Genomic DNA, 26,091 nt, shown 5'->3' with positions numbered 1-26,091 from the left:
AAATGGGAGACGATTCATAGAGCTGACTCATTCACAAACGACACATCACTAACACAACTTGGGCATGTATTCTATAATATGGGTAAGACCTCCTTTTAGGCCTGCCGAAAAATATTCCTTTTTATCACTCTACTCACACGTCATAAAAAGAGAAACCCTTTATTATCACTTACTTTATAGGATATAAATGAAAGGTCCAAATGTACTCTCTCCTTCCACATTCTGAGCGTCTGATTTATTCATTTCTCAACAGAGGCTTAGGGGCAGTTTACACAACAATGGTGTTTTGAGGCCTGAAAATGCACACTTTTCAAAACAGTTTTCAAAATGCAAATTTCTATTATTATTGTTATTTATTTATTTATTTTCAGTATTTTAAATAAACGAGCACACGAAAGGCTAAATATGGGATTGAAAACAGAAAAATTCATCTCCACAATTCAAAATTAAAATAAGCCAAATCCATGCTTGACAAGCATGAGTTTTCACAATTCCTCATGACAGTGAATCATTTTCCAAGTCCATCTATCGAGACTCTAAGCAACTGGAGAAACTTTTCCGCCTTCAGTAAATCGTCATGTAACGTACCCCTTCTCCTTTTCTGAATCACACAATCTGGGAATATTTTTATATTTTACAGGTCTAAAAATTCTAAGTGATTTACACAACGGGCAATCTGGCAGATGTCTAAAATATTTACAATGCCAAGTTCTTGACTGCTCCACAATTTTTAAAACACTCACAGCAGTTATTGATAAAGTAACTATTATAATACAAACAGTCCCACCGGACTCACACCCCCGAGTCTGTACAAGATTCAAACCTTCAATGAAAAAGCAGAAATATCTCAAAATTCTGTTTTACTCATCTCAATCTGAAGATCACACACACACACATTGTTTCTTTTTTTTTTTCTTTTATTTTTCACACCGAAGCAGGCCTGCCTGCGCAGATAAGAGAACACACACACACACACACACACACACTGAGGCCTTTACTCACACTTGTCTCCAAAACTAATTTTCAGAGCTCATCAAACACACATATTCTCCTTATTTATGGAGTACTTACACATACATTGGTTATACACCATTCACACTTGTCTCCAAAACTAATTTTCAGAGCTCATCAAACACACATGTCTCCTTATGTATGGAGTTCATATACACACTTTATTCTAGCAATAGCAGAGTGTTATCTTCCTAATGTAAGGCTCCTGGAATGTTGTCCCTCACCCAAGTGGAATCTCACTTGGCATGGACACCCCACTCATTTCCAGCACTCACTCACCGGGGAGAGCTCAACAATCAAACACCGCCACAGCATCGAACCCCACGACAACGCAGTCCTTACCACAGGAGAACGTCACTCAAGAATGAAGAAATCAGACACGCTGATTCAACAGAATTGGAGCGCTCTCCTGCTCGGATCAATGTGGAGTTTTACGATACCACGGTTCAGTGTCAACCGATAAGAACGCGCCTACTGAGAGCCGTGGATGGATCAGAGCCACGTGGCCAGCCTGCCAGAAACTCACTCAAGAAAAGAAGACGACTGTTTAGTCTCCAAACTAGGATCAATCACTCAACAAAATAATAATGTAAAAATAAAATAATAATGTAAAAAATATAATAGAATTAAAACAAGAGTCAACTCCACAAAAGAAAAAGGAAAAGAAAAAATGCTTAAACCAACATTCAGAACCTATAAAACTCTCAAACATCCATCAGGACTTATAACCAGCATTCAGCAGATATAACGAGCATATAACAGAAACAGCCAGCATTCAGCACGAATAACCAGCATAGCAGATACAACCAGCATTCAGCACAAGTAACCAGCATAGCAAATATATTCAGCACAAATAACATATAGACAATACAAGACTTACACCCCAGAACATGTAACATAGACAATACAAGACTTACACCCTTATCCCGCTCCAACATGCCTCTTGCGTGACCCCACCTGGTGTTTATTGGGCCCAATTGCGTTCACACTCTTGAACGTCTTAACACTAAGTTCTCCCTAGAACTTTTAAACACTTCTTAAACACTCTCGGCACAGTGTACAGTGTCAACCGCTTCACTCCGACTAAGACACGTTTGCCCGTACAGCAGTTTAGCAAGTTCACCGTATAACACTGTTAGAAATCCATACTCCTCAGTATTCAATCTGACTCCTTATTACACCTGGACACTGCAGGCTTGCAAACACCCTGCTTAAGACAAAACACACTACAATATACACATATATTCTGCATGCAGTTTGAATTTGTGAGATCCAAAAAACCCTCTTTTCTCAATTTGGTTCATAATTTGAAGGAGCTTTTGTGAGGGGAAAAAACACCGTCTCAGGCTGACCCGCAGGAAAACCACGCAAGTATTTATCCAAAAAAGCGGAAGACTGCTTATCTTTAAAATGAGTGGCCACGCTTGCACGGCTTCTCCAGGGTCAGCCTCGCCTCTTTGCTCCTAGAAAATCACGTCGGGGTCACCAATTATGTCGTGAATAAAATCAACCTTTTAGCCTAGGTCAAAAACTTCAGAGACAGAGAGTTTAGTAGATGTCAAAAAGTAAATAAACTTTATTGAAAATCAATAAAGTGTGACAGTCTGCAGAGTGTCTGAATTATGCATACACAAACATGTCTTTATATACCTATCTCCACAGCATAGTCTCTGTAGGTGGGGTTTTGCTTTTCCTCGTTGAAAATAGACCAATCTTCTTTTGCCACAATTAAATATTCATGTCTATGTATTATCTTAAATTTGTGGAACATGCAGTTAGTTGTTTTTCTTGAAAAGGTTTCATGAGGACAAGGTTTCTTTTACAAAAAAGGTTTCACACAGGGTTGTGTGTCTTGACCTTGACTCCCTTCTTAGGCCTCAATGAGCATCTGTCTGTCTCTATCGGTTGTCCCCGCTGATATCTACCTTCTTTCCCGAGGCCCTCTCCTAACTCCCTAATTTGTATCTGTCTCAGTTATTTACTCACGCATGCGAATATCTACTGCCAATTTTTATTGCTGTGGAGACAGGAGACAGCTAATACAGAAGAACAATTGTTGTACACTGAAACACAGAGTTCATTCAACTCAAATCCACTCAGAATATAACATGATCAAACATTGTTCTATGGATTTAGATTATGCTTCTAACTGTTGATTATACATATAGATGATGTTTTTTTTTAACCAATATTGATTATACGATAATGCTCGAGTAATAATTCTAAATGTTGGTTACATATTGAATTCACTTCATTAACATATCCAAATGTCAGTTACACATATTATTTGCACTTCATAGATATTTTCCATACACTCAAGTGGCAGCTTTTTGTCTTGTGGTGTGAGGAACTTCAGCTAGACCCAGTGAAATGCGCAATAGCTACAGTCCTGGAGTTCTTACAATAACGTTTCTCAGCGGGGTGGGCTCCTTCTACAATCAGGGTTTATGTGGCCACCATTTTGGCCAGTCATGCCCCTGTTGATGGAGCCTCTGTGGGGCAACATCCTCTAACTTCGAGGTTCATGCGTTGTGTCAGGCGGCTGAGGCCGATCTGCAGGCCGCGCATACCTTCCTGGGACCTTTCTGTGGTCCTGGAAGGTCTGTCAGGTGCCCCATTTGAGCTCTTAGAGTGGATCTACTGTCTCAAGCCGGAGGGCTGATTTATCACCCTTGGCCAGAACTATGGAAACTGTGGGTCTGGCCCCTGAGGGGCCCCAGCTCATAGATTCTATTCTCACAACTGAGACCATGTTAAATGCTAGAGCACCATCCACAAGGAAATTGTATGCACTCAAGTGGCAGCTTTTTGTCTGGAAGTCTAGACTGATAAAAAATGCTTTGTTTTGACAACAGAAACCCTTATAGAATTTGGTAATGGTTTTAATGGGAATTGCATTGGTTTTAATGGAATCTATAATGGTCCCTTAGGACCTCTAATGGTAATTTGTTGCCGTTTATTGGTGGCATGTTATGTCTAGGGGGTACCATTAAGGACCAATAGAACACCTTTGAAATTTGGTAATGGTTTTTAAGGTTTGTAATGGTATTTGTAGTGGAATCCATTAGAATTTCTGTGATGGTTTTCAGCAGAGATGTGTCACTATTTCCGCTGATTAAAACACCTACAGCTGAGGAACTTCATTAGGCTAGACCAATAAAAATGCTTTGTTTTAACTAATATGGGAAGATTAAAAAAAGAGGGCTATATGTGGGAAAAGAAATGACAAGCGAGGTTACACGGGTTAGTAGCTATCTAGCTAGTGTCTTCAAGCAGTCGTCTATTTGCACGTACAGCATGACAAATAATTAACTGCTCTTGAAGCTTTCGTAAAAATTAAAAATAACACCCCAGACTGTATACGGTACCATAACGAAGACCAACTGTATGTTGATACGTGAAATTCTGGAGGGACGTCAGACGGCGTGGCGCGGTGACATAATGGCGTGTGCCGTTAATCCATCTATGTTCTATAACATGTAAAACGGGAACATGAGAGGAGTATTCTAAAAGCGACTCATGTAAACACCTTAATCACAATGTTATCTTGTTCAGAATAAGGTCAATAATTAGATTACTGCTGTCCATGTAAACGTAGTGCATGTGTACTGAAGTGCTAACAGTGAAATCTGACTACCAAAACCCCACTATGCAATGAGCCTTCATGAAAAGCACTCACAAAATAAAAACACTACTCACCATCTACATGTGAACTCCCATCCTCACAGAATGACTCACAGATGTCCAAACCTCCATCTGAAAAACAAAAAGTGGCACCTTATCCACTGCAGTGTAAGAAAGACATACTGAAAACATGTGACTGTATCTGTAAGAAGGGCTACAATGATAACATGAGGTGATGATGCACTGATGTCATTATCTCAGTTGATTCGAGCCTCATACCACCAACGAGTAGCCCAACAAACCCAGCAATAATATAATTAGGGATTAACAAATATCAGCTGTTTTGGGGTTTGTGCATGTATAGAGTTAGCACGGGATTTATGTATAATAATGTGACATGTTGTAGTGGTGAGTTTATTCGAGCATCACATTCTCTTCTCTCCTCTCTTTTCCCCTCCAGGCTAAAGATGGTGGCTATGAGAGCGAAATTTTCTATCCCAGTGCAGAACTGAATTTCCTGGAGATTCCCAACATCCATGTGATGTGGGAGTCTCTGCGCAAGCATAGACTCCCATAGAAGAACTTCACTGGCACTCTGCCGCCTTATAGAATCTGTTTTGCTTCTGTATGGGGTAATAAAGTGTAAAATACAGATCATTCACCATAATTTAATATAAAAATCAGTTACAAAACACATAAAAGTCACAACATCCACTCACCGTGCACTTAAATAGGAACACCTGCTCATTTATCCAGTTATCAGCTAATCATGTGGCAGCAGCACAATGCATAAAATCATGCAAATACAGGTCAAGAGTTTCAGTTAAAGTTCACATCAAACATCAGAATGGGGAAGAAATGTGATCTCAGTGACTTTAACCATAGCATAGTTGTTGGAGCCAGATGGGCTGGTTCAAGTATTTCAGAAACTGCTGGGAATTTCACACAATAGTCTCTAGAATTTTACACAAAATGGTGTCAGAAAAAACCCATAAAAACACTGAGTGAGAGACAGTTCTGTGGGTGGAAACATCTTGTTGATAAGAGAGATCAGAGGAAAGTGAACAGATTGGTCAGAGCTGCCAGGAAGGATATACTGTAGTAACTCATATAATCACTCTTTATAACTGTGGTTAGCAGAAAAGCATCTCAGCATGCACAACACATCAAACCAAACCACAGAGATCACATTTCCCCCCATTCTGATGTTTGATGTGAGCATTGTATGCATTGTGCTGCTGCCACATGATTGGCTGATTGGATAACTGCATAACTAAGCACTGATATACTTATTACTCAGTAATTGTTTGAACAGGTATGCATGTAGAGAGCAGCACTGTCTAGCCTTATTTAAACAGCTCCTCTCCTAATCGAAGACATTTCACAAAACAGGAAACAGAAGAACATAAGAACACAGAGCATCTGTTTTGTTTTGTAGTTAGATATTATGCCCTGAACATACATTGTGAATAATTATTACATTTTAATTGTTAAGTACTTATTTAATTCATTAATGTCTACATGTTGTTCTAGACAACTATTTGTGATACCTTGTTTGTGAACCCTTGTGTGTTGTGTTTTACTCAATCAGTGAAGTGATGGTTGTTTGACCTGACTGTGTGTGTGTGTGTGTGTGTGTGTGTGTAGCTGTTATTAGCAGGTGCAGTGCGTATAGCAGTTAATGGTATAGCAGATAAGGTTGAATGTAGTAAGAGCTCGATGGTGGTGCGCTGCAGTGACGGCTGGGACCGTACGGCTCAGCTCACCTCTCTGGCCATGCTGATGCTGGACTCGCACTACCGCACACTCAGGGGCTTCCAGGTACTGATCGAGAAGGAGTGGATCAGCTTCGGACACAAGCTGGCCTCGGTGCGTATGAGCAGTGAGGGCGTGGTTGTGTGTGGGCGTGTGAACGCATGTATATTTAACCCTATCTTTCTCTCTCTGTGTGTTTCTCAGCATGTCGGCCTTGGAGATGAGAATCACGCCAACTCGGAACGATCCCCTCTCTTTGTGCAGTTCATCGACTGTGTGTGGCAAATGATGAGACAGGTCAGTTACTGATGCTTTACACCACAACACTGTTGAATTCTCCAGTCTGATTGGTCAGAAGGCGTTGGCGACATTTCTGTAACAGCAAGATTCTGATTCCAGCTGCAAGGGAAATTACAGCTTTATAGTGATGTGCTCGTTCTCGTTTCTATAGCAACAGCTCATTGACAGGGTCTAGTATGGCGTACGCAATACATAGTCTAAGCTTAATCGTAAACATATTATAAACATGTTACTTAAAGAAAAAGACGTATGATCATTGTGATCTAGTTAAGATTTATAAGTTATCTATTTATGGAAGTTTTATGGAAGTAGTCTCCAGTGTCACGGCAGAGAGGACACTGCACTTTCCAGTTTCTCAGTAACATTGCAAGTCTTATTAATTTCAAGAGTTAGGGGGGGAAAAAGAGAGGTTTGTGAGGGAACTATTGTTTTTATTTTAATGTTATAATGTAAGAGATCATAATGAGAACTAACTCTCTTTTCCAGGACATTCCAAATTGTTCTTTGGCTATGCCCCATGTTTGTGCAATGGCTCAGACCGGTTTTTCCTCTTTTCGCAGCTTCAAAATGGCTTGCTTTTCTCCCATAGACAGCTCTCTGGTCTTCATGTCGGTTTATTCTTTTTAACAACAAATGCTGTCTCCACAGGTGAAACCCAGGGCTCAAACCAAGAGGAGACATTCAGAGCTATTCATTCTTTACAGTCAATTTAACAAGGTACACCTGGGCAGCGAGAAAAACCCATCAGTCACTCGTTCCAGTATTTTTGAACAGTTAATGAATAGGGTGGCTTCAAAAAAAAAAGCTTCCATGTTTTAAGCTGTGTAACACGTCCAGATACTAAATATTAGGAAACGAAAGATGAAATTCTGATCTATCGTCTCATATTCGTCTTTTATCTCAAACCCAAATGTCTTCAGTATATAGCAAAAGCAATAGAATTGGCCTTGATGTTCCAATACTTTTGAAGAGGACTCTAATTGCAAGAAATAAATATAATTTCCGTACTGAACAAAAGACTGATTATCTGTTCAGGCGTTATTGTGCAGATCCACATTTAAGCATCTTACTATACACTGTTAAACCCAGTGTTTGTGTTCTTTCTTCAGTTTCCTTCTGCTTCTGAGTTCAAAGAGCTTTTTCTCATCCCCATCCTGGATCGCCCCTACAGCTCCCTGTTTGGTACATTCCTCTACAGCAGTGAGCAGGAGAGAATGGAAAAGGTACGCTCCACATTTCTCCACTAATGGGCGGAGGCTTTCCAGCCTGTTTGATTTTACTGAATGGAAATGAATTTGTCTAAGTGTATTATGACTCTCTCTCTCTCTCTCTCTCTCTCCCCTCTTTTGTTTTTAGGAAGTACAGGGTAAAACAGTCACTGTGGTCCTACATTAACAGTCAGCTGGAGGACTTCACTAACCCGTTCTATGTGGACTGTAAAAACCAGGTGCTGTATCCACTGGCCAGTCTCACACATCTGGAGCTCTGGGTGGGTTATTATGTGCTCTGGAACCCACGCATGAGACCACAGGTGCTTATACTGCAAACCACACTCTATGAAATTATGGGGAAATGCTCAAAAATAGTGCTTTTAATATATACCAAAATACCTAGTTACTTGTATAACTGAACAGTGTCACTTCAGACACATGATGAATGTCACTTTTTATTACTAGATGTTTCTGGGTTTTAACACCAAGTTTGCTTTAAAAAAACTAAACCATTTGTATCAGCACAAAGCTAAAAAAACACAAAAGCTGGAGTAATGGGTCGGTAAGCATAAAAAGTGCCGTACACAGTGGAACTGGACACACGAGGATCTCTGACACTGTTGACTCTTCAGTGGTTCCATTGTCAGTTCTAGTTTGTAGGTACAGGTTTCAGTCTTCAACAACATTGTAGTTTTCTTTTTAAAATGCACTCCTTGGTTGTGCTCACTGCATTACAAACTCAAATCCAACATTGTGAGATTTTTTTTTTAAATGTGTTGAAATGGAGTTTTCGTGTGATTCCTCTATATTCCTGTATATTTCATGATTGGCTGGTTAGAAAACTACATGAATGTACAGGTGTTCCTAATAAAGTGGACGGTGAGTGAACATGACGTGGCTGAAACGATTTCCAAAACACTTCAGGAGCAGCTAGCGATAAAGATTAAGGTTACACCGGCTTGATGATTGATCTTTTAATAATGATACATAAATAAATAGAAAGCGAATGGAATGATTTAGAAAATCGGTGTCCCAAAACGAAACTGATGTTTGTGTGCTTTGTTGATTCTTATGTAGATGCCGCTCCATCAGAATTTGAGAGAGTTATTGTTTTTGCGTGAAGAACGTGGAGGAGCTCCAGAGAGAGGCCACGTCACCCTGCTCCATCTCCTCATCCTCAGAGCATACTTCTCCCTCCTCACATAGTGGTACACCACTTCACACTGCCGTCTAAATACACACGCGCACACACACACACACACACACACACACACACACTCACACTCATTTAAGAGCACACACTGTCTTTACTCAATGAATACACTCTCAGGCACAAGTAGGGAGTGAATGAGTATGAAGCGGGCACACACACACACACACACACACACACACACACACATTCCTGTTTGCAATTTTTTTTAACTATAGAGAAGTAACCTAGTGTCACATTTTATAAATCCTTAATACTTAAAAATGGATCTTGGAATGATGGTCAGCATGTCTGCAGCATGAATTCATAGTATTTACGATCTAGTATTTGACCTGTAAATATGTAAAAAAGAGAAGTATTAATATATTTGTCCTTACACGTCATGTTCATCTTTCCCTGTGGCCTCATTTGCTCCTCTGTGCCAACTCCCTTTCATCTTTTAACATTTAAATACAGTTTTAGCTACTTGAAGGTTTTTGTTTGTTTTTCCCCCCCAAAGTGAATCATCCATCTATTTTTGTATTTTATTAGTTACTTTCCATTTTATGTCCGCTCTGTCATCACACTGAAGCGTGATAGTTATGTCCGTATTATTCATTTCTCACAGACCTGCCTTTCACCTTGCTAATATATGGAAGCACTGAATAAACAGTCAATTTGTCATGTTTTTGTATGAAGGTGTTAAAATGTTGAGTTGTACGGCCTTTCCTGAAGCAGGAAGCAGCGCCCTTCGAGCTAACGCTATTACATGAATTTCTTCTAATCTCTATACTTTAAAATTATTTACCTTACATTATACAAATATAACTGACACTACTTTAGATAAAACAATCGTAACGTTGCGCTGTCGCTAAATTTGATGTGTTTTTAGAAACATCCGTGACTAGCTTGTAGCCCATAGCCCGCTAGCATCACCTACCGCTAGCCTTGTTTACGTTCCTTATTTCTCATTTACTGCTGTTTTGTTTAAAAAACAAATATGTCTGCTGTCGCTCCGGTTTTGAGTGCAGGTGAGGACTCGCTCGAGCTTCACATGGTGCGGCTGGAACTGGAGGATTTGGAGAAGCAGATCCGCGGCCTACTCGAGAAGCAGGCCCAGCTGCTGGAGCGACAAACTGTGCTGGAAACATCTTGTGCCTCTGCCCACATATCCAAGGTAAGCACACAGCGTGCTATTTCCACTCCCAGGCCCTCTACGCCGTGTGTTTCTCTGTGCAGGGACCGTGCACCTAGGACTCTCCCAGCTGTGGTCTCCGTCACGCCGGCGCCAACACACCTCGGGCCTTGGGTGAACCAGCGGCGGAAGGCGTGGGCTGGACCCCAGGTGAGGAGCTCGCCACCTCCGGTGTTCGAGATTCCGACCAGACCTAACGCTGTGATCGTCGGGGACTCCATTGTGCGGAACGTCCGTGTAGCCTCATCTAAAGGTAAGGTGCACACACACTGTTTTTCTGGTGCTCGTGTCCTTGATGTCGCTGCGCAGGTATCCGGGATCGAGCGCATTGGAGCGGTTGTGCTGCACGCGGGGACGAACGACACCAGGCTGTGGCAGGCGGAGGTTCTGAAGAGGCACTTCTCCAGCCTGATCGAGACGGTACGAGGCAGATCACCCACCGCGAAGATCATCGTCTCTGGACCTCTTCCCACATACAGACGTGGAGCAGAAAAGTTCAGTAGACTTCTAGCTTTAAATGATTGGTTAGTCTTTTGGTGTAATGAGCAGAATCTGGTGTTTGTCAATAACTGGAATCTGTTCTGGGAGCGTCCTAGGTTGTTTCATCCTGATGGCCTGCAGCCTCGGAGCGGAACTGCTGTCTGACAACATCTCCAAGGCGCTACACTCCAAGTGACTGTCTACCGTAAGCACATCTTCTGACAATAACGACATTCAGTATAATCAATGTTCAATTAATAATCTGGGCCCGGTAATACATACTATAGAGACTGTGTCTGTTCCCCGAGCTATACAAATATATAGACAATCTCGGAAAGTCTGTCTTCGTAACCTAATTAACCTAAAATTAGATCATACTGAATGCACATCCAGCACCTTTAATCTGAAGCTAGGACTATTAAACATTAGATCTCTTGCGTCTAAGGCTCTTATTGTTAACAAAATCATTACTGATCAGGAATGTAATTTAATGTGTTTAATGGAAACTTGGATTAAACCAAACGAGTACATAGCATTAAATGAAGCCAGTCCTCCTGGATACAGTTATGTACATCAGCCTCGTTCAACTGGTAGAGGAGGAGGTGTTGGTCTCATCCATAGTAAAAACCTAAGCATAAATTTAATTCTTTTGAAATTCTTTATACCAGTATAAAGTTTTTTTTTGTGGCTACATAAGTAAATTCCTCTATTATTTACAGGCCCCCAGGGCCATATACTGAATTTCTTAGTGAATTTGCAGACTTTGTCTCAAACCTGGTTGTGTCTGTAGATAAAGCATTAATCGTCGGAGACTTTAATATTCACTTTGATAACCCAGAAGACCCTCTGAGAACAGCGGTTGTGTCCATCTTAGATTCAGTAAGAATTAATCAGAACATAATCGGGCCTACTCATAATGGTGGTCACACTCTTGACCTCATACTAACATACGGACAATGTATAGGAAATATTGTAACACTTCCACAGTCTGAAGTTGTCTCCGATCATTCTTATGTCGTTCATAATACGTATGGATCATATTTCCACCTCGCCTCGCTACCGCGTAAAACGTACTTTCACATCAGCTACTGCACCGAGCTTCATCAATAACCTCGCAGAAACATCAGTTAGATTTGGATCACCGTCAGATCCGATAGAACTCGATCAGGCGACTGAAAGCTTAGTGTCAACACTCCGCTGCCCGCTAGATAGAGTGGCTCCACTCAAAAGAAAAATAATTAGTGAGAAAAAATTAGCACCCTGGTATAACGAACCTTAAAACAGACAACTCGACAATTAGAACGTAAACGGCGTACTGGTGATATTTCAAACAGCATGGAAGGACAGCCTACTGAAATATAGGAAATCTCTTGGCGATGCTAGAAAAATCTATTTCTCCACCTTAATAGGAGACAACAAAAACAATTCTAGATTCCTTTTCAACACAGTAGCAAAATTAACTAGGAATAAAACCACTACAGAGAGAAACACTCAATCATTACATAGCAGTGAAGATCTCATGAAATTTTTCATTGATAAGGCTGAAAATATTAGACGTGAAATACAGGCCATTAAATTAAAACCGGACAGTACTGTAACAAACCCATTACATGACAATGTAGCAATATCAGATCAATGTTTAAAGTATTTTGCTTCGCTTAGAGAGACCGAACTAGCTACATTAATCTCTTCAGCCAATTCATCAACTTGCATACTAGATCCCGTACCTACATGTTTGTTTAAACAGATTTGTCCAGGAGTACTTGAACCACTTTTAAATATAATCAATTCTTCCCTAAGCACTGGCTATGTACCTAAATCACTTAAATTAGCAGTTATTAAACCCTTGATTAAAAAACCTGACCTTGACCCCTCTCAACTGTCCAGCTATAGACCAATATCAAATCTCCCCTTCCTCTCTAAGATCTTAGAAAAGGTTGTACACAGCAGCTCTGCTCGTACTTAGATAGGAATAACATTCATGAAATGTATCAGTCAGGGTTTAGACCTCATCATAGCACAGAGACAGCATTAGTTAAAGTAGTAAACGACCTTCTACTGACCTCTGATCAGGGTTGTGTCTCGCTGCTTGTGTTACTCGACCTTAGTGCAGCTTTTGATACTATAGATCACACTATTCTCCTTGATAGATTAGAAAATGTTGTTGGTATTAAGGGAACAGTCCTCTCCTGGCTCAGGTCTTATCTGACCGATCGTTATCAGTTCGTAGATGTAAATGGTGATTTCTCCGTGCGTACTGAGGTTACTTTTGGAGTTCCACAGGGTTCTGTTTTAGGCCCACTGCTCTTTACTTTATATATGCTACCCTTAGGACAAATTATTCATAAACATGGAATTATCTTCCACTGTTATGCTGATGATACACAGTTGTATGTTTCAGCGAAGCCAGAGGACAGACAGAAGCTTAGTAAAGCTGAGGATTGTGTAAAGGACATTAGACGATGGATGTTAAGTAACTTCCTTTTACTTAATTCTGATAAAACAGAAATACTGTTATTAGGCCCACGTGTAGCTAGAAGTAATCTTTCTGATCACATGGTTACTCTGGATGGACTTTCTGTTTCATCATGTACAGCAGTTAAAGACCTTGGAGTGATTATTGACTCCAGCCTATCATTTGATGCTCATGTAGATAATATTACTAGGATAGCCTTCTTTCATCTCAGAAATATTTCTAAAATAAGAAACATATTGTCACTACATGATGCGGAAATACTAGTTCATGCATTCATCACCTCTAGATTAGATTACTGTAATGCCTTACTGTCTGGATGTTCCAGTAGGAATATAAATAAGCTCCAGTTAGTCCAGAATGCAGCTGCTAGAGTCCTAAGTAGAACCAGAAGGTACGACCATATCACACCGATATTATCAATACTGCATTGGCTCCCAGTAAAATCTCGCATTAACTATAAGATACTTTTATTAACCTATAAAGCACTAAACGGTCTCGCGCCACAATATCTAAGCGACCTTTTGGTTTTATATAATCCGCCACGCCTACTTGGATCAAAAGATGCAGGCTATTTGACGGTACCTCGAATAGTGAAGGCTACAGCAGGGGGGAGAGCTTTCTCTTATAGAGCCCCACAGTTATGGAACAGTCTTCCTATTAGTGTTCGGGACTCAGACACAGTCTCAGTGTTTAAGTCCAGGCTTAAAACGTATTTGTTTACTCAAGCCTACCCTGACTAGATTCTGTTCTACTACTTCGCAGTCATAATTATCTTTTTTCTCCCTCTCTCCTTTCACCGAGCCCCACATGAATTTATGGAGATACTAGAGATCCAGATCCTTTCTGCCTCTGGATGGAGCTCAAATCTTCTTTAATTCCAGACTGCTGGGACTACGGCTGCTCCTAACGCCATACAGACTTCATATAAATCCATAATGAACTGTTTCACACTAACTGTTGTTACCCAGATGAGGATGGGTTCCCTTCTGAGTCGGGTTCCTCTCAAGGTTTCTTCCTCTTAAAACATCTTAGGGAGTTTTTCCTCACCACCGTCGCCACTCAGTGACTTGCTCAGTTGGGATAAATTCACACCTTTAATATCTGTATACCATGTTGATATTTCTGTAAAACTGCTTTGAGACAATGTCTATTGTAAAAAGCGCTATACAAATAAAATTGAATTGAAATAAAAAAAGATTGGTATAGTCACGTATCGTGACGTAACGGAGACAAGGTAGGATGCAAGTGCAGTGTGAACAGTTTTATTGAGAGACACACAGGCAGGTAAATCCAGAACGTGATCCAAAAACGTAATCCAGTAACATGCAAGGCAGGAATCAAAGTCGTGGTCACGGGATACAGGGTCGATATACCAAACATGAAACAAACAACAGCGAGGGACTGGTAGCGGAGAAACCAGCGTGAACTTAACAAACGAACCTAAACATGAAACTATGGACCGACTGTGGGTATCTATTGTAAGGACTCTAAACTAATCTACTATAACTCATTCAATATTCCGCGCCGTGTGCTGGGAGGCACGCGGTATATATGCGGAGATAACCAGCATTGTAATGGCTGACGGCTGAGGGCAATTCAGACACACGTGAAACTACAGCCAATGACAGAACAGGGAGGAGACATGACAGAAACAAACAAATGCATGTGTCGAAATGTCACGATTGTCCACAAGGGAAAAGCAGGTGCTCGCACGCTCACATGCTCCACAGCACGCTGCTTAAAGGGGAACTCGTGACAGGTATCTGGATCGTATCATCAGTAAAAATCCTGATCGGAGCGTCAGTAATGAACACCATTAAACTAAAGCACTTTGCATCTGACGGGTAAATGAACTCACCCAATCACATCCTATATGAGATTATTCAGATATCTACACAATACACACAGAGCGGTTCAGAACTGACTCCAGCCCAGAACCATGACAGTGGAAATGTCTAATAGTGTAGCTTTAAATATATTTAAGAGGAGCAGACTTCAAACACTGAACATTGAGGTTTATTGTATTTGTTTACAAGGTAAACAGGTTAACGGTTGTTTTGTGCATACAGTCTGTAAAATGAACTGAAAATATTACATTTAGTTTATCAGAAGGTAAATTAATGTGTCATGGCTCACACTATGTTCCTAAATTCTGTCATAATTGACCAGCTCAAGTTCTCATGCCTACTTGTGTTATATTGTGGCATGAGAAAACTTAAATGTGAAAGTGCAATAAAAAATATGTTGTCACTAAAATCAATTAATAATCGTGATAAATAATCGAGATCTCAATATTAATCAAAATAATCGGGATTATCATTTTGGCCATAATCGTGCAGCCCTAGTGCACATGAACACCTATAACTTACACAATGTCTGGGGTAACTGTTCTGCTAGACCTGACCGGATTTTCTCATTGACTTCATGGCAATAAAGGGTACAATCAATACCCAGACACCTGAATATTCAAATAATATGCTTCTTCGACAGTGGGACAATCGAGAGCGTCCTGACCAGCTGTCTCACGGTGTAGTACGGGAACTGCACCGCCTCCAACCGCAAGACCCTACAGTGAATTGTGAGGACAGCTGGAAAGATCATCGGGTCTCTCTACCCACCACACACCTCCTTCAACTACCGGTGCATCCACAAAGCCACCAGTATTGTGGAGGACCCCTTTCACAGACTATTCACCCTCCTGCCATCTGGCAGAAGGTACAGGAGCGTCCGTGCCACCACCAGCAGACTCTGCAGCCGTTTCTTCCCTGAGACAGTCAGATTACAGTGCTCACCTGGGCTAGTCAAACACCTCACCCAGTAAGACTCATACCACTGCACACCGCACTAACCCAGTAAGACTTTACATAGCTGCATCAGTCACTTTATACTAGGGAACTATTTCTGCTGCCAGTATTGCTGCAGTACATGTGCTGCTACATTACACAGTAGCTTACAGTTACAGTCCATGTCCTGTGTAGCTACTGTCCTGTGTATTTGCTGTTTTGTGTTTTTATTGTGTTGCACTCGTCTCACACAGAACAGTACGCAAGACTACATAAAGTGTGTTGCAGCATGGTCTGGAAGGAATGTCACTTTGTTCCAATGTATACAAGCTATATAGAGGAATGACAATAAAAACCCACTTGACTTAACTAATGGCACCTCAAAAGGTTAAATGTGTATTCGAATACCTGGCACATCCCTAATTAGAAAGACTATTAACTACTAAACTTGAAGTGTAATACATTCTGCACTAGGAACGAATAAGGATGCTCGTTAAATGAACTTCACTTAGTGTTGTGGTTTTAGCACATGGAGCCATTGCTTATTATAATAATGAACAGTTATGAGAGTAAAAGCACTGCAAACCCACATAAAAATTAAAGCATATTTCTAATTCTGAAAAAAAATGACATACTGCTGTACCTGCAGTGAAGATTTTCCCTGCACCCGAGACCACCACCACACGGCACTCTGAGTCTTCAGCAATCTGATTAAAGCATTCGATCATTTCACTGTAGGGGAAAAAAGCACTGATGTTATTATGCAAAGTTGCCTATAACGGAGTATAAAGCCAACGCCTTATATAACAAAACAAAGACGTCCAATGCAACAAAGCAGAATTATACATGGGGGAAAGTAACATTTTTTTTTTTTTACCTAAATGTCTTCCAAAAATGTTTTTTTTTTTTTCATATTTTCATTTTTTCCCCCCAGATAGCCTTTAAGAACGCTTTTGACAAGAGAAGAATGTATTGAAATCATTCTCATGCCTGGATCAGGAAGCTGTGGCAAGGTTGCGATGGACTAACAGGAAACATGGCGAACACAGCAAACATACACCACAGTTTCCAAACTTATTAACAAATTCAAAAAGACTGCAAGTGTTGCAGACCAACCGAGAAGTACACGTCCACTGACGAAGGCACAACCGACCTGGTACTGGCAAACATGGTCCCTTATGTATGGAGACTTTTGGAAAACCCAGTAGTTATGTCCTTTATTTGATGGAAAAACATACCTCCAGTAGGCCTAGTTCATGGCGTTGTGTTTCTCTGGTCGGTGCAGCTCTACAGGAGTGATGTGATTGGCTGGGTGGGTGACTGACAGGGTGGTGAAGGGTGGAGTGGGGCCTCCTGAAGTCGACATGTCTCGAACAGCGTTCAGAGTAGGAAACCACAGGCTCCTGTCTGATAAACACCAGTCAACAGGTTAATATGATGACTATTTACGGAGATGAATAAAGGACACAAGACCATGGCCCCATACACAGTGATGGACAATTTACAGACAGAAAAGTGACTGAAACCTTTGTTTGGTGCTACAATGCATAAATCATCTCAGTCCTAGTGGGTTTATGTTAGGAGACATTAATGGAGCATTTCTGAAAGGAATCTCCAGTGTCAACACAGTAAAAGTCAGGGGTAAAGCTACAAGTTTTCAGATACAGCCAAGACATCAGCACAGAGGACATTTTTGTGGCCCTATCGGTAACATGACAAGCAGCATTTTTGCTTTGTTTTATATAAAAAAAAAAGTTTTGTTTTTTTAAATAAAATAAATAAATAAAAATAAATAAACACACCACACAATAGTTGAGGGAAGAACAGCTGTTACAACATGCTAACACAAGTGAGAACAGGAATGTGTTTTCATTCTACAACATTAAATGCAACTATACACCGATCAGCTACAACAGTAAAACCACTGACAGGTGAAGTGAAGAACATTGATTATCTCATTACAACAGCACCAGTGAAGGGGTGGGGTATATTAGGCACCAAGCGAACGGTTGGGGAAAAATGGGCAAGTGTAAGGATCTAAGCAACTTCGATAAGGGCCAAACTGTGATGTCTAGATAACTGGGTCTGAGCATTGCCAAAACGGCAGGTCTTGTACCTACCAAAAGTGGCCCATGGAAGGACAACTGGTGAACTGGTGACAGGGTCAAGGGCGCCCAAGGCTCACTGATGCAAGTGGGGAGCAAAAGCTAGCAGAGGCAGTGTGATGTTCTGGGCAATGTTCTGCTGGAAAACCTTGGGTCCTGGCTTTTGTGTGGATGTTAATATACTTTGACACGTACAACCTCCCCAATACTGTTGCAGACCACGTACACCTCTTCATGGCAACAAAATTCCCTAATGGCAGTGGTCTCCTTCAGCCGAATAATGTTCCCTGACACACTACAAAAAATGGTTCAGGAATGGTTTGAGGAACATGACAGAGTTCAAGGAGTTGACTGCCACCAAATTCTCCAGATCTCAATACAACTGAGCATCTGTGGGATGTTCTGGACAAACAAGTCTGATCCACAGAGGCCCACCTTGCATCTTACAGGACTTAAAGGAACTATGGTCTTGGTGCCAGAAACCACAGCACACCTTCAGAGGTCTTGTGGCGTCCATGTCTCGACGAGTAAGAGCTGTTTTAGCGGCACAAGGAGGACCTGCACATTAGTCAGGTGGTTTTAATGTTACGGCTGATTTTTATTAATTTTTTTTAACAAATTGTTAGTGCTGCCAAGCTGCTGTGTTGCAAGCGGAATAAAACACTTTGGGATGTGCTGTTAACTCCACGTTGAGCTGAAGAACATGCCACCCCATCAGTAAATATATTTTCCTAGAACAACTCTGTGGTGTTTTATTCATTTGTTGATTTTGTGGTCAGTAAACCGTTTGTGTGTTGATTTTGATGTATGTTTTGGATCGTTGTCCTGCTGGAAGATCCAACCACAGCCCATTTGAATCTTTCTGGCAGAGGCAGTCAGGTTTTCATTTAATATCTGTTGATATTTGATAGTCCATGATGCCAGGAAGTGATGGACTTTTAACAGCTTGACCACACCACATCGCTCTTATGCCAGTTGACTTTTGCAGATGAAGCTCTTCCATAACACTCCAGAGCGTATTTTACCACCTTAACATCACCTCTAATTAAAACTGTGATATCGTCCGCATATGCGGATAATTTGGTGGGTTGTTGACAGTTTAGAGTGTCGATTTGTAGACCTGTTAATTCTTTCCTAAGCTTATATAGCAGGGGTTAAATAATTATGCTGTAAAGTTGGCCCGACAGGGGGCAGCCCTGCCTGATACCCCTCTGAGCCTTCACAGCAGTACTTAAGCTACCGGCCACTTTTATCATAAATGTAGCTTCAGAGTATAATAGCCTTATCATTGAGATCAAATTTTCACCAAAACCAAAAGCCTTTAGGATGTTAAAAAGAAAAACATGTTCGACCCGGTCAAAAGCTTTCTCCTGATCTAATGGTAAAAAACCCATTTCAATCTTGTAGTCATACGCATGGTCATACAAGTCCCTTACTAGATGCAGATTCTCTGTAATAGATCTGTCTTTTATACAGTATGATTGGTCTTTGTGTATGACTGTGTGCAGTACATCATTTGCTCTGTTTACCAAACATTTTGACAAGATTTTGTCTCAGAACCGCGCTCTGTCCTCCCCACGCACGCACTCCCAGAGAGAGAGAGAGAGAGAGAGAGAGAGAGAGAGAGAGGGGCACAGATCAATAGAGACAGAAAGGCAGTCAGACAGAAAGAAAGTGAGAGAGAATGACAGACAGAAAGAAAGTGAGAGAGAATAGAAAGTGAGAGAGAATGACAGACAGAAAGAAAGTGAGAGAGAATGACAGACAGAAAGTGAGAGACCGAAGATAGAGACGACAGTGAGACACACAGACACAGAGAGTGAGACAAAGACCGATCAAGAGAGAGATGGAAAGACAATCAGACAGTCAGAAAGAGAAAGAAATAGAGAGAGAGAGAGAGAGACTTGTTTCTCTCAGGCTCTCATAGTGATTCAGGGCTCAGCTGGTGCTGTCCTTGGTGCTGAAATCAGTCACCAGCCTGCAGTTCACTGAATCTTCATTGCAGCATAAACATGATATGGGATGTTCAACAAGCGTATACTGTACATGTGTGATGGTCAGGTGTCCACAAACTTTTGGCCATATAGTGTGTTCTTGAAAAAAAAGGAAGCTGGGTTCTAATGTTCAGACTTGATGACAATTTTAATAGAGCTGTGATGGTTTAGCCCGAGACGGGACTGAAAACACTCAATCCACCCTCGCACAGAAAGTGATAGGGGGCAAAAAAAAAAAATTAAATAAAAATAAAATAAAAAGACACTTCCAGCAGGGTTTACTGACTGTTTGGTAAACAGCTCCCCAGTGCAATACGTTATAATAATGCAGATACAATGAGGGCCTCAGAAACCATAAACTATTATGGGAATGGTCACTTAAAGCGTTCCCGTATTATGTACACACGCATAACAATAACAGGTGGTCATGGTAACGCATCACACAACCCCATCCTTGATTATCAGCTACTTTAGTAACGATAACATATTAGAACAAGTGCATTTATATACGAGGGTGAATCAAAGAAATGAAAACCTTATAAAAACACATTTGTTTTTTCTTTACAGACTTTTCTCAGCACTATAACTCTATAACTCTGACTTTCCACCAGATCTCTTTCCTTTAGCACATATAAACACTTTGTACTCGATCAGCCTGACTCCCCTGGAGGTGTCAATCATGTAACATCCTGCCAGACCTGAATGTCAGCACGTCTCGGAGCCACGGACGGGAGAAATGACATGACAGTGTGGAGAGAAGACGAAATGCTGAGCGAGTCAGAGAGAGCCTCAGAGAGAGCCTCATCGATCCACTGATCACGTCATACCACTTATTATTATTATTACTGATGTGCCGAAGCTCGGTTTCCATTTTTAATCCCTTATAAGATTAGAGGTATAATCTGCTTATTATCACGTATACGATCTGATCATCATAATATACATCATGCATGTTATTGTTTTACACACACACACCCCTTCGTTGCCAGAGATCGAATTAAAGATTCGATTGAACGTGTCCCTCCTTCTGATAGCGTAAAATTACACGTTACAGATTTGGAATTGCATTCTCGCTGTGATGTCTCACACTCTTTACTCTTTACTCTGGGAAGTGTGAGAGAGAGAGAGAGAGAGAGAGAGAGAGTCAGAGATAGAGTGAGCAAATTAATAAGAATAATAATTATTATTAATAATTTAAAAAAACGGAGCAGATCCAATAGGGCTTCGCAGCAGCAGTGCTTTACCTCAAAGTGATTTGTAACACACACAGTGGAAATGGTGTAGCAAAAGTCATGCAACCATTGTGGGGGGGGAAAAAAGTGTGTGTGTGTGTGTGGGGGGGGGCTCTGATACTTTGTACCTGATGCATCATCTTTTATAATTGTGATTAATGGTCCATTAGAGAAGAAAAAAATCCATTCCATTCTTTGATTACTTATTTGGCATACAGTGAACATTCACACTTTAAGGCCATGTGGAACAATTTCCAAAATGCATTTAAATGGGGTAAATTGTGTACATTGAACCGAGGGTACTAGACAGGTTTGCTAAAAGCAATACAAAGGCTTTATTCACACTGCAGGAATTTTATATTGTGTGTTTAGATTTTTTCTTTTAGACAGACTGTTCAACTGCAAATTTGTTCTGGTGAATGACAGGCATTCAAAATCTTTCTGCAGAACTCTGTTGAAGATTCTGTACATCAGAGTTTCATCTGAACGTCAACAAAACATTTCACATGTATAGAGTTTTGTCTACGTTCATCAAGTAATCACATTTATAAGATTATTTATTAATCACGACAGCTCTACTGTGCACGTCTATTACACAACTATCAGTGCTGTTCTGCTGGATATCGGCTCATTTCTGGAGCAGAACAAACTAAAGTTCATTAGACTTACCTCTTGATCAATGCGGGTCATCACATGTTGGATTTCGGGTGTTTCACTGCCTCTCGGTGTTGTACAACTGCAGGAGCCATGGGAGGTGCTGATCAAGCCCTTCAAACAATGCCTTCTTTAAGTCAGGTGACACAAGCCTGCACAACTCAAACACAACCTGTTGAAGAGAACCAAATTTAAAATAGTTAAGAGACAAATCTCCACCATTCTGAAGGCATAAAGTACGTAGTCATGTGTAAGCAAACATGTGTTTTATCTATGGAAAATAAATGAACATTAGAACAGATTTACTTGTCTCTGACTGAACAAAGCAGGCCATATTAAACTGGGTTAAATATACAAATCCACACAGTTCACCAGTCCAATAGAATCTGTACAACACATTAGCAATACTTCTGCTCTGTTTAGACCCAGAAAATATAAAATACTTACTTTAGTATGAAATTTCTGTCGAGTGTCTACCATGGGGTCGGGATTTACGGTCTGTGAACACGTGCTGATTACACGTGCAGGAAAAGCAACCCACACGTGCAACCCTGACCGAGTGAGAACGACTCAAACGATTCAAGAAGAGGATTCTGAATCGGTTCATTTAAAGAATCATTACCAAAGCTGCTTATCCGATTTCGATGGTTTGATAACAACAGCCCGTCTTACAGAGTGCTGCAGGAATGAGTCGTGAAACCCAGAAACGAGTCAGCGTATTAGCACTTCCGTCAATGGGGTTTTGGGTTAAATGCCGGAAATAAGGTCTGTGGTGAACACAAGCTCAAGATGTTTTTACGTTTATCTCGACACACAGCCTAGTGAGAGACTTTTTATTATTTTAAGGGACATTTCCTGAAGAAAATGTGAGTGGTGCTTGCAGTGGCAAAATTCGGATTGGGCGCCAATACTTTTGAGAGCCGACGCTAAGGGCACCAATAGTTTTGAGAGCCAGACGCGTAGGGTGCCAATACATTTGAGAGCCGGCCACGTAGGGCGCCGATAGATTTGAGAGCCGGACGCCTAGGGCGCCGATAGATTTGAGAGCCGGCCGCGTAGGGCGCCAATAGATTTGAGAGCCGGACGCGTAGGGCGCCAATACTTTTGAGAGGCGGAGATCTAAAAATAGTAGTGATACACAAGCTTGGTTGCAGTCGTGTTTATTAAGGAAAGCTACAAGGTTACAGATGTGAGGTTCTGACCTTTACGGTACAGTGAGGATGAGCAGAACATCTATACAGCATGGAACTGTGAATAGACTCAGTGTCTGTGGACTCATGTACACACAGTTTGGTGAGATTATGCTACAGGAACAGTCAAAATACACCATGGCCTTGAATGTTTTGGCCCTGTCGTAAACACTAAACAATCACAACTACTCTGTTGAGAGCGAGAAATGACCTCACAGAGTGGTGCGTGTTGACGTCCATTTTATATAGTTACTGTTTCTGATAGAAAATCGATCTCCCTCGCGCTCTCTCAATACTGCATTGTAACAGTGCGGGACAGAGACCCAAACAGCAAGGTGAAAATGATCTCTCTGCAAAACATGCGTAAAAGTCGTTTAAACAGATTACACAGGGTCTCTTTTTCCTGCAAGGGGTATGTCAACTTCCAACCACAACTATATACCCACCCAGCTACCAACACGCACACACACACGCGCGCGCACACACTAATTCAGCCACTTAAAAACAGCAAGGACTTTTATAAACAATTAAAAATAGACTATAATATGAACATTTTAACAAATTAATAAATAGCACAAAAAACACACCAGTTAAAACACTGTAAATACCCTCCTTTATCAAAAGTCTGCTCTTGCGCCCACACTCTCGATCTGATGCCAGCTGGAGCCACCTCTTCATGGTCCCCTCGACCTCCATCTCTGCAGCTTTAGCCGTGAAGAGGTTTCTATGAACTGCAGCTTTGGAATAAAGCAACACATATCGTAAGGTCATTATGAATCTTAAGCATTAATTACACTTATACCATGGTCAGAGTGAATACTGGATCCTGATTGGCTGGAAGGTGTGCATTATAACTGTTTATTATTATTAAAGTCCATGGATGTTTTTTTTTCCTCTGTTGTTTTTCTTTTGTCTTTGTAATTCACTCACAATCTGTATAAAGACCCTCTCAGCGGGGATATGACACTGATTATTAATCAATTTACACCTTGTTTTCCAGATTTTATAGTTAACGGTGCATATAACAAACCAGTAAAAGTATTTTACTTTTTTTTTTGGTTAAAAAAAACAAAACATTGTCCTTATAAAAACCTTTCTAAAAAGCAACTAACTGCGCATGCTCCACAAATCTAAGATATCATATAGACATGAATAATTAATTGTGCAAAGAAGACTGGTCTGTTTTTAATGAGAAAAGGTAAAATCCCACCTAAGATGAGTGCACTGTGAAGAAAGGTATAAAAGGGGCTTGTGTGTGTTTGTATATTTTAGAGTTTCTGCAGAGTGAATCACTTTATTGTTTCAATAAAGTTTGATAATTTTTTAGCATCTACAAACCCTCTGTCTCTGAAGTTTTATTTTAACTTAGGCTGGAAAGATTGTTTCCATGACATTTTGAGGGCTGAAAAGTGCTTCTTCTAGCCAGAGACCCCTGTAATTGTAAGGATATATAACAAAACCCCCCTACAGGCCATGAGACAATAGTCATTCTAGTTAAAGGATATGAAACAGACCAGCCTCATAGCATACACACATCACCTATTGATAATGTGAAAAGATCTAGGGAGAGGTTTCAGACAGCACTAGACTGCTCAGTGAGGCGATATAACAGCTGCACTGCTGCCACCTAGTGGATACTACTTATGTCCACCAACTCATTTAAAATGTCAATAAACTATCATTTGTATGTTTATAATTACATAAACTGTTCACATACTACTGAACATAAGTATTAGTACTTAGTGTGTATGTAGTCTACTATAACTGTACCATACATTTCTGTCCCAAAAAAAACATTGAGTACACTCCACTTTGCCCACTTTTTAGTGGATTTTAGGATTATGTTCTTAAAACAGCTTTGCCTTTCATTAATAATAATAATAATAATAATAATAATAAAAAAGCTTGTTTTTAAGCATGACACTTCCAAATTCACTCTGGTTAAATAATTACTTTAAATAGAAAACGTATTTTCCCTGTACTTCAGAGACATTGTACTGTTCATGAAGAACAAACACGATCTCATGATGGAAATCATCAACTTTTGAGATTATACTGGGGGGAAATCCTATATAAGGATTTTTTTAAAATCGCATGTATTTTATAAAAAAAATTACGTTGTGTGTGTAATTTAATTATTTACAGCCAAAGCCTCCAAGAAAATACATCCTAAAGAGGTGTGTGTTGCCAACAGAGAAGAAGCGCTACGATCGTCCAAACAAAAGTGAATTGAAAAAAACAGATCGTGTTGGAAGGTAAGCTTTTTGGACAAACGCCACCAATATGCTCATGTCTGTAAGTGTTTTGACCATATATTGGTCATATCTTTAAAAAGTCCTTTTCCTCTCACTCGGGTATTTCTTCTACCAGAAGGAGTGGGGGAGGTTTCATTTCCCTGGAGAGAAACGTAAAAAGCTACACTCATCCACCCAGGTACCGTTACTCTTTTGTTTCTTAGAGTATCATGTGACTAATACACTTGTTTTTTCAATCTTCACGAAAAATTTGCATACTAGCCTCCGCCTGTAAGTTACATCCAGATGATTCATATTTGTATGAAGGAATTTTTTTTTTAATCGCATGCATTTTTATAAAAATGACGTTTTGTGTGTGTAATTTAATTATTTACAGCCAAAGCCTCTGAGAAAATACGTCCCAAACACGTATGTGGTGCCGACAGAGAAGAAGTGCTATGATTTAACATGGGAAATCCGACATGATTTGACAAACGGCATCATTCCTGCAAAAATAACCTACATGAAACATGACATAAGCAAATGACTTTAACGTCCATGTCACATGAACTTTTAAGATTTTTATCTAATAATGCAGGTAGGCTGCACGATTATGGCCAAAATGATAATCACGATTATTTTGATCAATATTGAGATC

General features: G+C 40.5%; 2 protein-coding genes across 2 annotated transcripts; both read left to right on the top strand.

Moving 5' to 3' along the window:
• Positions 1-6,250: 6,250 nt before the first annotated feature.
• Positions 6,251-8,013, top strand: LOC128604758 (myotubularin-related protein 2-like). Its single transcript, XM_053619865.1, has 2 exons — positions 6,251-6,687; positions 7,800-8,013. The coding sequence occupies exons 1-2, from the start codon at positions 6,355-6,357 to the stop codon at positions 7,935-7,937; spliced, it is 471 nt and encodes a 156-aa protein (XP_053475840.1). The 5' UTR covers positions 6,251-6,354; the 3' UTR covers positions 7,938-8,013.
• Positions 8,014-8,979: 966 nt separating this feature from the next.
• LOC128604755 (uncharacterized) lies at positions 8,980-25,774 on the top strand. Its single transcript, XM_053619864.1, has 3 exons — positions 8,980-9,109; positions 10,122-10,970; positions 25,345-25,774. Exon 2 carries the CDS (start codon positions 10,145-10,147, stop codon positions 10,928-10,930), a length of 786 nt encoding a protein of 261 aa, XP_053475839.1. The 5' UTR covers positions 8,980-9,109; positions 10,122-10,144; the 3' UTR covers positions 10,931-10,970; positions 25,345-25,774.
• The last annotated feature ends 317 nt before the right edge of the window (positions 25,775-26,091 follow it).

This window comes from Ictalurus furcatus, unplaced genomic scaffold (assembly GCF_023375685.1).
Source record: "Ictalurus furcatus strain D&B unplaced genomic scaffold, Billie_1.0 scf2, whole genome shotgun sequence".
Lineage (NCBI taxonomy): Eukaryota > Metazoa > Chordata > Actinopteri > Siluriformes > Ictaluridae > Ictalurus > Ictalurus furcatus.
Note: the sequence above shows the minus strand (reverse complement) of the source record. Positions and strands in the feature narration are given on the sequence as shown.

Coding starts and splice junctions, on each gene's coding strand:
- LOC128604758 (XM_053619865.1), top strand. CDS start 6,355: ATGGTGGTGCGCTGCAGTGACGGCTGGGACCGTACGGCTCAGCTCACC. Junction 6,688..7,799: donor TGTGGCAAATGATGAGACAG/GTCAGTTACTGA, acceptor TTCTTTCTTCAG/TTTCCTTCTGCTTCTGAGTT.
- LOC128604755 (XM_053619864.1), top strand. CDS start 10,145: ATGGTGCGGCTGGAACTGGAGGATTTGGAGAAGCAGATCCGCGGCCTA.